Genomic DNA, 9,620 nt, shown 5'->3' with positions numbered 1-9,620 from the left:
TCAGCAGAGCTCCTCGTGGGCACCAGCTGTTCTGACCTCTGCTCGGGGCGGGATGGCTGCGAGGGCAGTGGCTGCTGGGGCAGAAGGAGCAGGAGGAGTGGGGCATGGAGCACTCGGTGCACTTCAGGGGCCCCATGGGCAGTCACCATGGCCCACACCTGAGCCTGCCACCATGGCGCTGACCATGGCCTCCTCTTGAGGCTCCTGGGAGCTCTGGGGCTTGCCCTCATCTCCAAAGTCACCCTCGTCCTCTTCCTCCTCTCCATCCTCCTCCTTGTCCTCCTCCTCCTCCTCGATGCTCTGGTGGTCCTCCATGTCCATTGTCTGGTCGGACTGATGGGAGGCCACGCCGGTGTTGGCGGGGGACGGGAACAGCTTGGGCTCTGGCAGTCTGGCGGGCTCCTGCTCCGCGGCTGCCGGGCGCTCCTGTGAGGCAAGCGGCCGGGAGCCCAGGGACCTCATGTTGAGGCGGGACCCTGTGGGCTTGCCCTGGACACTGTGGGTCCTGGCGGCCAGCTTGGACGGTGCGGTGGGTATCCACATGCTGTGCTGGGGGGTGTTGTGCTGGGAGATGTGCCGGGAAGGGGGCCGGGATGCCCGCTGGGGTGACCGCTGGCTAAACTCGGCCTCCTCCAGCCTGTGCAGCAGGCAGCTCCAGTCGATTGTGGAGGACAGACGGATGCGCGAGCCCTTCACCTTCCTGAAGCCCAGGAAGAGGTCCAGGAGTGCCTCGGTGATGGGGAAGGAGATGAAGCCCAGCTGCCCAGTGAGGTTCTTCTCAAACCTGTACTTGCAGTCAAGCAGGGACACAGCCTGGCCCTTCAGGTAGTCAATGAGCTCCTTGCGCCAGGGGTTGGAGAGGCGGGACATGGTGGTGGACTTGGACAGGATGGAGGGCAGCGTCTTCTTCTTGGTGAACTTGTAACTGGGGCTCTGTGCAGCAGCAGGGAGGGAAAGGGAGACACGTCATCCACTCCTGCCTGCCACCCTGGGTGCCCTCCCCCCCAGAGCATCCTCCGTGTTACCCACGTGGCACCGCGCTCAGTCCACTCAGGGTGCAGCCTCACCACATCTGCTCTGCTGGCCCGATGGAAAGGTGAGTGGGGTCCTGCGTGCTGGCCCACCTCCCACTTACCACCCTGTTGTCATGCCAGCCACACCGGTCAGGTCCGGGGCAAGGCCAGTGACATCAGTCACTGTGTCAGCCAAAAGGGAGCCTGCACAACCCTCGCCCAGGCCAGGGTTCAGAGGAGGGGAGCACGCCTGGGCTTCGATGGGTGATAGCAGGGTCAGGGGCCACGCTGGGGAGCTGCCAGGGTGAAGCCACCAAGTCCTCTCCGCACCCTTCCCAAGCAACTCCCTCTCGGCGGGGCAGACACACTGGAGAGTCCTGTCCTGGGCAGCAGGACCAGAGGGGGTTAGACCTCAGACACAGGGCCCTACTCTGGGCTCAGGCCACTGTCCACAAGGGACAGGACCCTCCTCAAATGGGAGGGCCTCTGAGATTCACATGCAAACGTTAAAAAAATACCCAGAATAAAAAATAGCCTTTATTGGGCTTCCCTGGTGGCACAGTGGTTGAGAGTCCACCTGCCGATGTAGGGGAGACGGGTTCGTGCCCCAGTCAGGGAGGATCCCACATGCACAGCCTATGCTCCGCAACGGGAGAGGCCACAACAGTGAGAGGCCTGCGTACCACAAAAAAAAAAAAGCCTTTGTTCATCTTTGACAACATGTGGTAGTAGCTAGGCCAGGATTCCTGGTCCCCTCATCAGCTCATCCCCTACTCAGGTGGTTTTCACAAGGGCAAGGCAAGAGACATGGACCCTGAGCACCTGCTAGTGACAGTGGCCGCTAAGAGCAGTGGTGGTAGGACTCCTTCCACTGCAAAGCCGTCCCTAAGACCCCTGGCCCCAACCAACCTTGAGGAGGTCACCTCTGGATACGGCACAGCAGGAGATGGCAAGAAGCCCCGTACCACAGAGGTGTGGGGTGAGAACCTGGGGAGGCGGTGGGAGGAGGACAGGAGGGAGGAGGCCAGTGGAGCTGAGACCGGGGTGGTGACATGGGTCTGTCGTGAGGGCACTTTCACCACAATCCCAGTGGTGGGCAGGGTAAGGTGCAGGCTCCACCAGGCCTGGGCCCTCTGGCTGGAGCTCAGGGGCCCAGAAGTGGGCATGGGTAGTCTCCGTACTTTGGGGTCCTGGTCAAGCTCCTCCTGCCTGGGCGGGGGTGAAGGGACCTTGGGCTCTTCTGTGGGTGTCACCTCAAGCCGGAACCTAGTGGCCACTTGGGTGCTAGACACTGGGGAGCCACCTTCCTTGGCCTTGCTGCATCCCCTGTACTTGATGCTCTTTCTGTGCTCCATCCTGGGGCTGGAGGTTGTGGTGGGCAGCAAATTGTAGGGCTCCTCCCCATCAGTGGGTGTGGCCAGCTTGGAGCTGGACTCTGGGGAGGGCTCCCATTCTGACGGGAAGAGAGGGCAGCCGTCTCGGCGGCAGGCACCACTGAGCTTGTCCACAGCCTGGTTGACCACGTCCTGCAGGGCGGGGAACAGGTGGTGCTCAGCCAGGAAGTCCAGGGTCCGATGGGGCTCTCGGAGCGCACAGTAGCCGGGCAGGTCAAAGGACCCTGGCTGGCTCAGCAAGGATTTCATCTCCTTGTTCAGCTCTCGCTTAAGGAAGATCAGCTCCCGCTCTGCTGGCCCCAGCTCCGACGCTTTGGGAGTGCCTGAGCTCGAGCCCAGCAGGCCTGAGAACCAGGACAGGGGCTGCTCTAGGGTCCACTGGCTGCTGGTCTGGCTGCCCAGTGACTCCCATGGCAGGGAGTCCCCATGGGGGCAGGACTGCCCCAGGCCTTTCTGCAGAGAGAGGAGAACTCTCAGAGGCATCCAGGGGCAGCCAAACCAGGCCTGGCCCTGGGCTCTGGGCTGGGGTCCACCCCCGCCCCACCTGGGCCGCAGCCCCAGACCTCACCCCTCTGTTCTCCAGCTGCAGCAGCCGTTTGAGGTTCTTCTCCAGCAGGAGTTTGTCCTTCATGGGTGGCAGTGCACCCAAGCTGCGGGCACCCAGGTTGCAGTCCCAGCTACGGAAGCCCGACCAGTTGGCTCTGAAGCTGGTGTGGGAGTCGGACATGGAGCTGGAGCAGGATGGGTAATTGTTGGGGCGTCCCATGCAGAGGCTCGGCCGGGTGCAATGCCGGTGCACGGTACTGAGGATGGGCCGGGCCCGTGCCCGACGCCCACCTCTCGGCACCTCCATCGGGTCCTCCACCTCCACCAGCGGCACCCCAGCCTCTGTCTTTACGGTGGCCATGTGCTCAGTTGCCTCCTCCACCACCATCTGCAGGCTGTCCAGCACCTGACCCTCGTCAAGGAAATCCAGGAAGCTCCTAAAGGGTCGAGGGCCCTTGGGGTTTCGGCGGTGGCTGTGGAGCCCTGAAGTGCCTGAGGGGCCGTGAGTCGAAGTGGGGTGTGGTGTGTGGCCCAGTTTGGAGGCTTGCCCCATTTCCGGGAACAGTGACTTCTTAGGTGGCTGGACCTGAACAGACAGGCATATCACAGTGGGCAGTGATGCCCCATGGGGGGAGGGGTCCTCTGGGGTCCTCCTAGGGCACCAGGAACTGGGTGGGAAGTGGGCAGTGGAAGAAACTTTTTTTTTTTTTTTTGGCTGTGCCATGCAGCATGCAGGATCTTAGTTCCCCAACCAGGGATTGAACCCATGCCCCCTGCAGTGGAAGCATGAAGTCTTAACAACTGGATTGCCAGGGAAGTCCCAGGAACTAGGTTTTGGAGCCAGGCAGCCCTGGATTTGGACCCTGGCTCTGTCAGCTTCAGGCCATGTGACTGTGGGCACGAAGGCCCCTCTTGAGGTCCAACTTCCTCTCTGGTAAAGTGGGGATCTGTTCAGGGTTGCCCTGAAGCCTCCCTGACACGTACATTTCACATACCCAAGACCTGGCTGGGGAGTCTGAAAGCTCACTTCTGCCCTCACCCAGGACATGAATCACAAAACCCCTTGAGCCCCATCCCCACTGCTGGTCTGTACAGACTACCTGTGGTCCTGAGTCCTGTGCGCCCCACGGTTGCTTTTGCCCCTTGAGCCGTAGGCCCCGAGTAGACTCTATGCTCCCACTCTGGGGTTCTAGTCCAACGTGCCCCTCCCAGTCCGAGATCAGGGGAACACAGTGAATGAGACGGAGACCGAGGTGACTAGGTAGGGCCCAGCAGGGGTAACTAGGAGTGGTCAAGGCAACAGGTCACTAAGAAGTCCAGAGAGGACAGCAGTAGGAAGTGAGAAAGGGGGCTGTGATCTGGGGCGCCAGAACTGGTGAGGAACATGTTGGAGGCTCAGAGTTGGGCCCTGCTGGGCACACTTACCCGGGCCACGTAGGTGGTGTGGCCAGCCTCGTCGTCCGCCAAGTATCCTGAATGGTGGCGACAGCTGGTCATGGTGCAGGTGGACGGGCCCACTGCCCTCTTCCTCTCTCGATGGTGTGAGGGTGCCTCCAGCCCTCCGTGGGTCTGCGTCTCCCTCCGTCTGTGGGCCGCTGGTCCTTGGCTCCCCGCACCCCACGTCCTTCACATGCCCGGCCGGTCCTCTGCTCGGAGCCCCGTGGGCGTCTCAGCACCGTCAGTGTCCAGAGTCGTCGGGGCTGGGGCCCCCGAGGGAGTGCGCATCCAGTCTCCGTCTATCTCTGGACCCAGTGCGTCCGCCCTCCGTCCTCCTGGCCCTGGTGCCCCGGACCCTGGCGACCCGAGCCCGGGAGAACCGCTCACTAAGCCCGCGCCCGCTGGGCACACGCTCCGGTGCGGTCCGCGCTGGGATCTCGGCGTCCGCGCCGCTTGGGGCCGTCGGCCGGCCTGCTCATTTGCATGTCGCGTCCTGATTGGCTCGTGCCGCGCCGTTCACCGCCCGCTCCCGCGGCACAATAGTTGGGGCGGGGCCCACGCGGCTCCTCCCCCACTTTGCCGCTTTTGCCCCGCCCACATTCGCAGAGGGAGCGGGAGGCCGCCGCTGCTACTGACTGGCTCGGTCCGGCCTGGAGGGGAGCCTAAGCGACAAAGCCATGGCCTCTCCCGGTGACACAAGCACCTTCCTCGGCTCCCCTCTTGGTCGCTGAGTTGCCCTGGGCTCTTGCTCGCGGTCTGCTCCTTTCCAGGGTCCTCCCCTCGCCAGTGTGGACACCCCACGGTCTTTCCCCAGCGCAGTGGGAGGAGTCCCGGCTCTAAGTCACAGACGAGCTTCAACTCCTAGCTTTGCTCTTTCCTGCCGGTGTGACTCAATTTCTTTAATCACCTGCTCCTTCTCTGTAAGTGGAGCTGAGCGTCCTTCCACATGGGTTTGGATAGTACATCAAATCGTCCTACAACACACCCGCACCCTGATAAGAAAGACCCTGTAAATCTTTACCTCCTCTCCCTCCTTTCCCTCTCTGCCCCGGAGGCCTTCCTAATGCACCCCCCCACTACGTGTCACCTCCTCGGAGAAGCCTTCCCAGAGGGCCCGTCCCGCCAACAGAATTACAGCACACCCCATCCCCGACTCTGCCACACCGTGTTGTTACTTGAGTGTCAGATCGCGCTCCTTGGAGATAGGAACTGCGGCGCTCACCTCTAACCTATGATCTTTCTAATACCAGTAGGTGCTCAATAAATGTGAATTTCTTCCTTCGAATAACGGACTCTCAGGGCCTTTGGCCTTTCTAGGACCAGCTTCCCAGTGGCTGAGATCCCACACTTTAATCATCACTATTGAACACAATAGTCCTTATGCCAAAAACTTGGTGAAGGGCTCTTTGAGGCCTCCAATTCTTACAACGTCCCCATGGAGGTGGATATTATCTGTTATTTTCCAGTTCGACTCTGTCCTCTTGGCCCCTGACCTGGGGGCAAGCAGGGCATAGAGGAGCAGAGCAGACCAGAGGCAGGCCAGAGCTCTGGAGGTCAGTCCCAGTTCCATTGCTACCCACAGAGTCATGCAGGGCAAGACACTACCCCTGCCAACCTCAGTTTCCTCATCTGTAAAACAGGAATGACATGATCAACCTCATAGGCTGGATACACATACTGCACTTTCCACTGGGAAAATCAAGACAGCCACATCACAATGAAAACTCTGGCTGTCAACCATGGTGATTATTTGTAAAGTCATTGGTAAGGAAAGCTTTTCTAGATCACAGAGGAAAAAAAGAGGTCATGAGTGTAAAAGTTGTAGCCTGGCACAGAGCTCAAGAGATGGAAGCTGGGACTCATGCTTTCTGAAACAAAGCCATTGGTGTACATGCTTTCTTTCATGTTGTTATTGTTCAGAGCTTTTACAAATCAAGAAAAAGCCTCATCTTAGAAAATCAGCAAAAGACAAATAGGCAATTTGAAAAGAAATACAAATAGCTAATAAAAACATGAAAAAGTTCAGTCACTATCAAAAAAATGAAACACTACAAGAATGAGATACACTGATGTGATCATTGTCTTCTCAAAACAACACAAAAAAGTTTGTGGTGAAGGAGCAGAAAACTTGGGTGTATTTATTTGCTTAGAGAAAATACCTGAAGACAGTACCCAGAAAGTGAACGGCGGTGATCTTGGGGGAGGGTAAGAGACATTTTTTTTCTTCAGGTTTATATTTCCGTTTTTCATATTAAACATTTCTGCAGTCAATGCAAGTTTCGCGTTGCCATAAACCGGGCCGCGGTCCGGGTGGGGCGGCGCACTTTGGGTGGCTGGCGGTAGCAGGGATCCCCGGAACCAGCAGGTGGCGAGAACAAAGGCCAAAGCGCGGGCGCGCCGGGCGCGTGCGTCGGGGCGGGGCCTCGGGCCGCGTCTGGGGCGGGGCCTGGACTTTCCGGCCCTAGCCCCAAGGTCCCGAACAGCTGGTGGAGGGATCATGGCTCGGCCCCGTGTGCGGTTGGTGGTTACGGCAGATGACTTTGGTTACTGCCCGCGGCGCGATGAGGGCATCGTAGAAGCCTTCCTGGCGGGGGCTGTGACCAGCGTGTCCCTGCTGGTCAACGGCGCGGCCGCCGAGAGCGCGGCAGAGCTGGCCCGCAGGTGAGCAGCGGCCCTCTGCAGCGTCCGGGCGGGCTTGGGGGCCGCCGCCCCGCGCCTCCGGTGCTCCCGCTCGCGCTCCGCCCGCAGGCACCGAATCCCCACGGGCCTCCACGCCAACCTATCCGAGGGCCGCCCCGTGGGCCCGGCCCGCCACGGCGCCTCGTCGCTGCTCGGCCCCGAAGGCTTTTTCCTCGGCAAGATGGGATTCCGGGAGGCGGTGGCGTCTGGAGAGGTGGTCTTGCCCCAGGTGCGGAGGTGCTGCTTCAGGAAGATGCTCGTGGTGACTCCCCCAAAGCTCCGCCCCGAGGGTACCGTGCACAGAATTGGGCTCTGGATACCTTCCTGGTTCAAACACAGGGGCGATCACAGGGTACCACATGGACGGGGTCCTTCTGGGTAGCTGCTTCCGGACGTTCTATGTGCCAATCACCTTCTTACTTCAGGTTCGAGGAGAACTGGAGGCCCAGCTGAGCCGTTTCCGGGAATTACTGGGCAGGGACCCTACTCACGTGGACGGGCACCAGCACGTGCACGTGCTCCCAGGTGCGTGGGTTGGTGCTCCCAGGCCTGGGTTGGGGGGTGCTGCACGTGCCTTTCCCTGACTCTGCCCCGCCCGCAGGAGTGTGCCAGGTGTTCGCCGAGGCGCTGCAGGCCTGCGGGGTGCGCTTCACTAGGCTGCCTATGGAGCGCGGGGTGGGCGGCTGCACGTGGCTCGAGGCCCCAGCGCGCGCCTTCGCCTGCGCCGTGGAGCAAGACGCCCGCGCCGCCATGGGCCCCTTTGCCCGCCACGGCCTGCGGTAAGGCACCTTGCCCCCTGCCAGGCCCAGGTCCCAGTGTGTCCAGCTGGCCGTTCACCTTGGCCAGCTGTGTCTGTTTCTCATCCTCGACCGGTGTTGTCCCCACCCCAGATCCGTCCCGCCCCCGGCCTACCCCTGCCCATTGCGGCCCTGCAGTCGTGCCGCTGATGCCCCGGCATCTACAGGTGGACCGATGTCTTCGTGGGCCTGAGCACCTGCGGCCGGCACATGTCAGCTCACCACGTGTCAGGGGCACTGGCTAGGGCCCTGGAGGGTATACCCACTGGACGCGCAGTGACAGCCGAGCTGATGGCACACCCCGGCTATCCGAGTGTGCCTCCGGCTGGGGGCAGCAGTGAGGGTCCTGATGCCTTTTCCTGCTCCTGGGAGCGCCTACACGAGCTGCGTGTCCTCACGGCACCGGTGCTGTGGGCTCAGCTTGCCCAGGACGGCGTGCAGCTCTGCGCCCTCCACGAGCTAGACTCCAAGAGGCCGGGAGAGGGTACCCCCAGCGAAGCCACTCTGGAAACCTTTCTGGAGCCCTCCCCATTGTGACCCTGGCAGACAGCCAAGCATTAACGTCCCTTGGTGCCCAGGAAGGGAACTGGGTCCCAGAGCAGGCTGTGACTTCCTGGGCTGGATGCTGCCACCTCTGTGCCCAGGTCCTCATGGTTCAGAGTGGCGGCAGAGCTTCTGCAAGCCCTCTGGCTGCAGGTGGCAGCCGTGACCTCTGGGCCTGGGGCCTGCCAAGCATTGGGGGGGCAGGGGGGCGTCCCAGTGCTGTGTAAGCATCTTCCTTGTTTGGGTGCACGGGACAGAGATGGCTGTATTAATAAAGTAATGTGTCCTGTAAACTTGGGTGTTTATAGACTGTGCCTGGGAAACCTTCCCAGACATAAGAAGGACACGAAACTCCTTCGGGGCCCACCGAGGTCACTGTTCCAGAATAGATCTGCAGTGCCTCCACCTTTGGCGCTGCTCATGCTTAGGCTCTTCATTCTTTTCTTCTGGTGGGGGTGGGTAGGAGGAGGGGAGTGAGGGGTTGGAAGAATGTCTCACTAGGCTACTTTTGGGAAGGCATATTATAATCTCAATTTTGACTTTAAAGACATCACCTGTTTGAAGTAAGCAGCCCTTTGCCATCCTAGGGGATGGGTCTGAGGAGGTCCTGCAAACTTGCAGGAGTGTGTTTACGTTTTTCCAGGAGGGATGGTCTTCTACGGAAATGGCACCCCTGGTGATGTGTAGATGCCCTGTGACCAGGGCTTCTGTGGCCTGGATCAGGGCAATGCCGGGAGCAGATGGAAACCCATGTGGTCCTTCTTATCTCATGTAATCTCACATCATAGTGCCTGTGTGCAGGCACCCGTGCCCCCATTTTGCAGACCTAGAGATGGGAGAGGGGGAGCAGAGCTGTGAAGCTGCCTGTTCATTTACTCAACATGCACTGGGCCTTAGTCTGTACCAAGCATGGAACCAGGGCCAAAAGAGTTCTGCACTTTCTAAATGGGAGAAGGGTAGGGCCCCATCCCCTTGACTAGTGGCTTCAGCCCCCTCTTTCTGGCTCCATCCTCTACCCTTACCCTTCCTCTGACCTTGACTTCTCCAGCCGAAGGCCCTTTCCTCCCCTATTTCACCCAGGGCTGTGAACTGGAATGGCTGTGAGTGTGGCCCTGGCCTCCTCGCCCCAGCCCGCTGGGGTCTGGCCGTGCTCCCACAGGCTGCTGGCTGGAGCTGGGCAGCAAGCACAGAGGCACCTCCCTCGAGGCGGG

At 60.4% G+C, this 9,620-nt stretch overlaps 2 protein-coding genes across 3 annotated transcripts; one reads left to right on the top strand and one right to left on the bottom strand.

Moving 5' to 3' along the window:
• CCDC116 (coiled-coil domain containing 116) lies at positions 1-4,594 on the bottom strand. The gene is made up of 5 exons (XM_067014666.1): positions 4,379-4,594; positions 2,976-3,539; positions 2,267-2,860; positions 159-933; positions 1-74 (listed from the first exon to the last, which is right to left on the bottom strand). The coding sequence occupies exons 1-5, from the start codon at positions 4,448-4,450 to the stop codon at positions 1-3; spliced, it is 2,079 nt and encodes a 692-aa protein (XP_066870767.1). The 5' UTR covers positions 4,451-4,594.
• A 2,196-nt stretch (positions 4,595-6,790) lies between these two features.
• YDJC (YdjC chitooligosaccharide deacetylase homolog) lies at positions 6,791-8,702 on the top strand. 2 transcript variants are annotated; one of them, XM_059041231.2, is made up of 5 exons: positions 6,791-7,051; positions 7,139-7,298; positions 7,495-7,594; positions 7,671-7,848; positions 8,034-8,702. In XM_059041231.2, the coding sequence occupies exons 1-5, from the start codon at positions 6,888-6,890 to the stop codon at positions 8,401-8,403; spliced, it is 972 nt and encodes a 323-aa protein (XP_058897214.1). In that variant the 5' UTR covers positions 6,791-6,887; the 3' UTR covers positions 8,404-8,702. The 2 variants fall into 2 exon arrangements, with proteins under 2 accessions (XP_058897214.1, XP_066872155.1); XM_067016054.1 differs by having other exon boundaries at positions 7,960-8,702.
• The last annotated feature ends 918 nt before the right edge of the window (positions 8,703-9,620 follow it).

The sequence above is a fragment of the Kogia breviceps genome, chromosome 15 (genome assembly GCF_026419965.1).
Source record: "Kogia breviceps isolate mKogBre1 chromosome 15, mKogBre1 haplotype 1, whole genome shotgun sequence".
Taxonomy (NCBI): domain Eukaryota; kingdom Metazoa; phylum Chordata; class Mammalia; order Artiodactyla; family Physeteridae; genus Kogia; species Kogia breviceps.
The sequence above is the reverse complement of the archived record's forward strand: the minus strand, read 5'-3'. Positions and strand labels throughout refer to the sequence as shown.

Bases quoted from the DNA above. Each gene is read 5' to 3' on its own strand.
- CCDC116 (XM_067014666.1), bottom strand. From the start codon at position 4,450: ATGACCAGCTGTCGCCACCATTCAGGATACTTGGCGGACGACGAGGCT. The intron at 3,540-4,378 runs GTAAGTGTGCCC...CTGTCTGTTCAG, and splicing joins ACACCACCTACGTGGCCCGG to GTCCAGCCACCTAAGAAGTC. The intron at 934-2,266 runs GTGACACCCACA...GCTGCTGCACAG, and splicing joins CCACTAGGTTCCGGCTTGAG to AGCCCCAGTTACAAGTTCAC.
- YDJC (XM_059041231.2), top strand. From the start codon at position 6,888: ATGGCTCGGCCCCGTGTGCGGTTGGTGGTTACGGCAGATGACTTTGGT. The intron at 7,299-7,494 runs GTGCGGAGGTGC...TTCTTACTTCAG, and splicing joins GAGAGGTGGTCTTGCCCCAG to GTTCGAGGAGAACTGGAGGC. The intron at 7,595-7,670 runs GTGCGTGGGTTG...CCCCGCCCGCAG, and splicing joins GCACGTGCACGTGCTCCCAG to GAGTGTGCCAGGTGTTCGCC.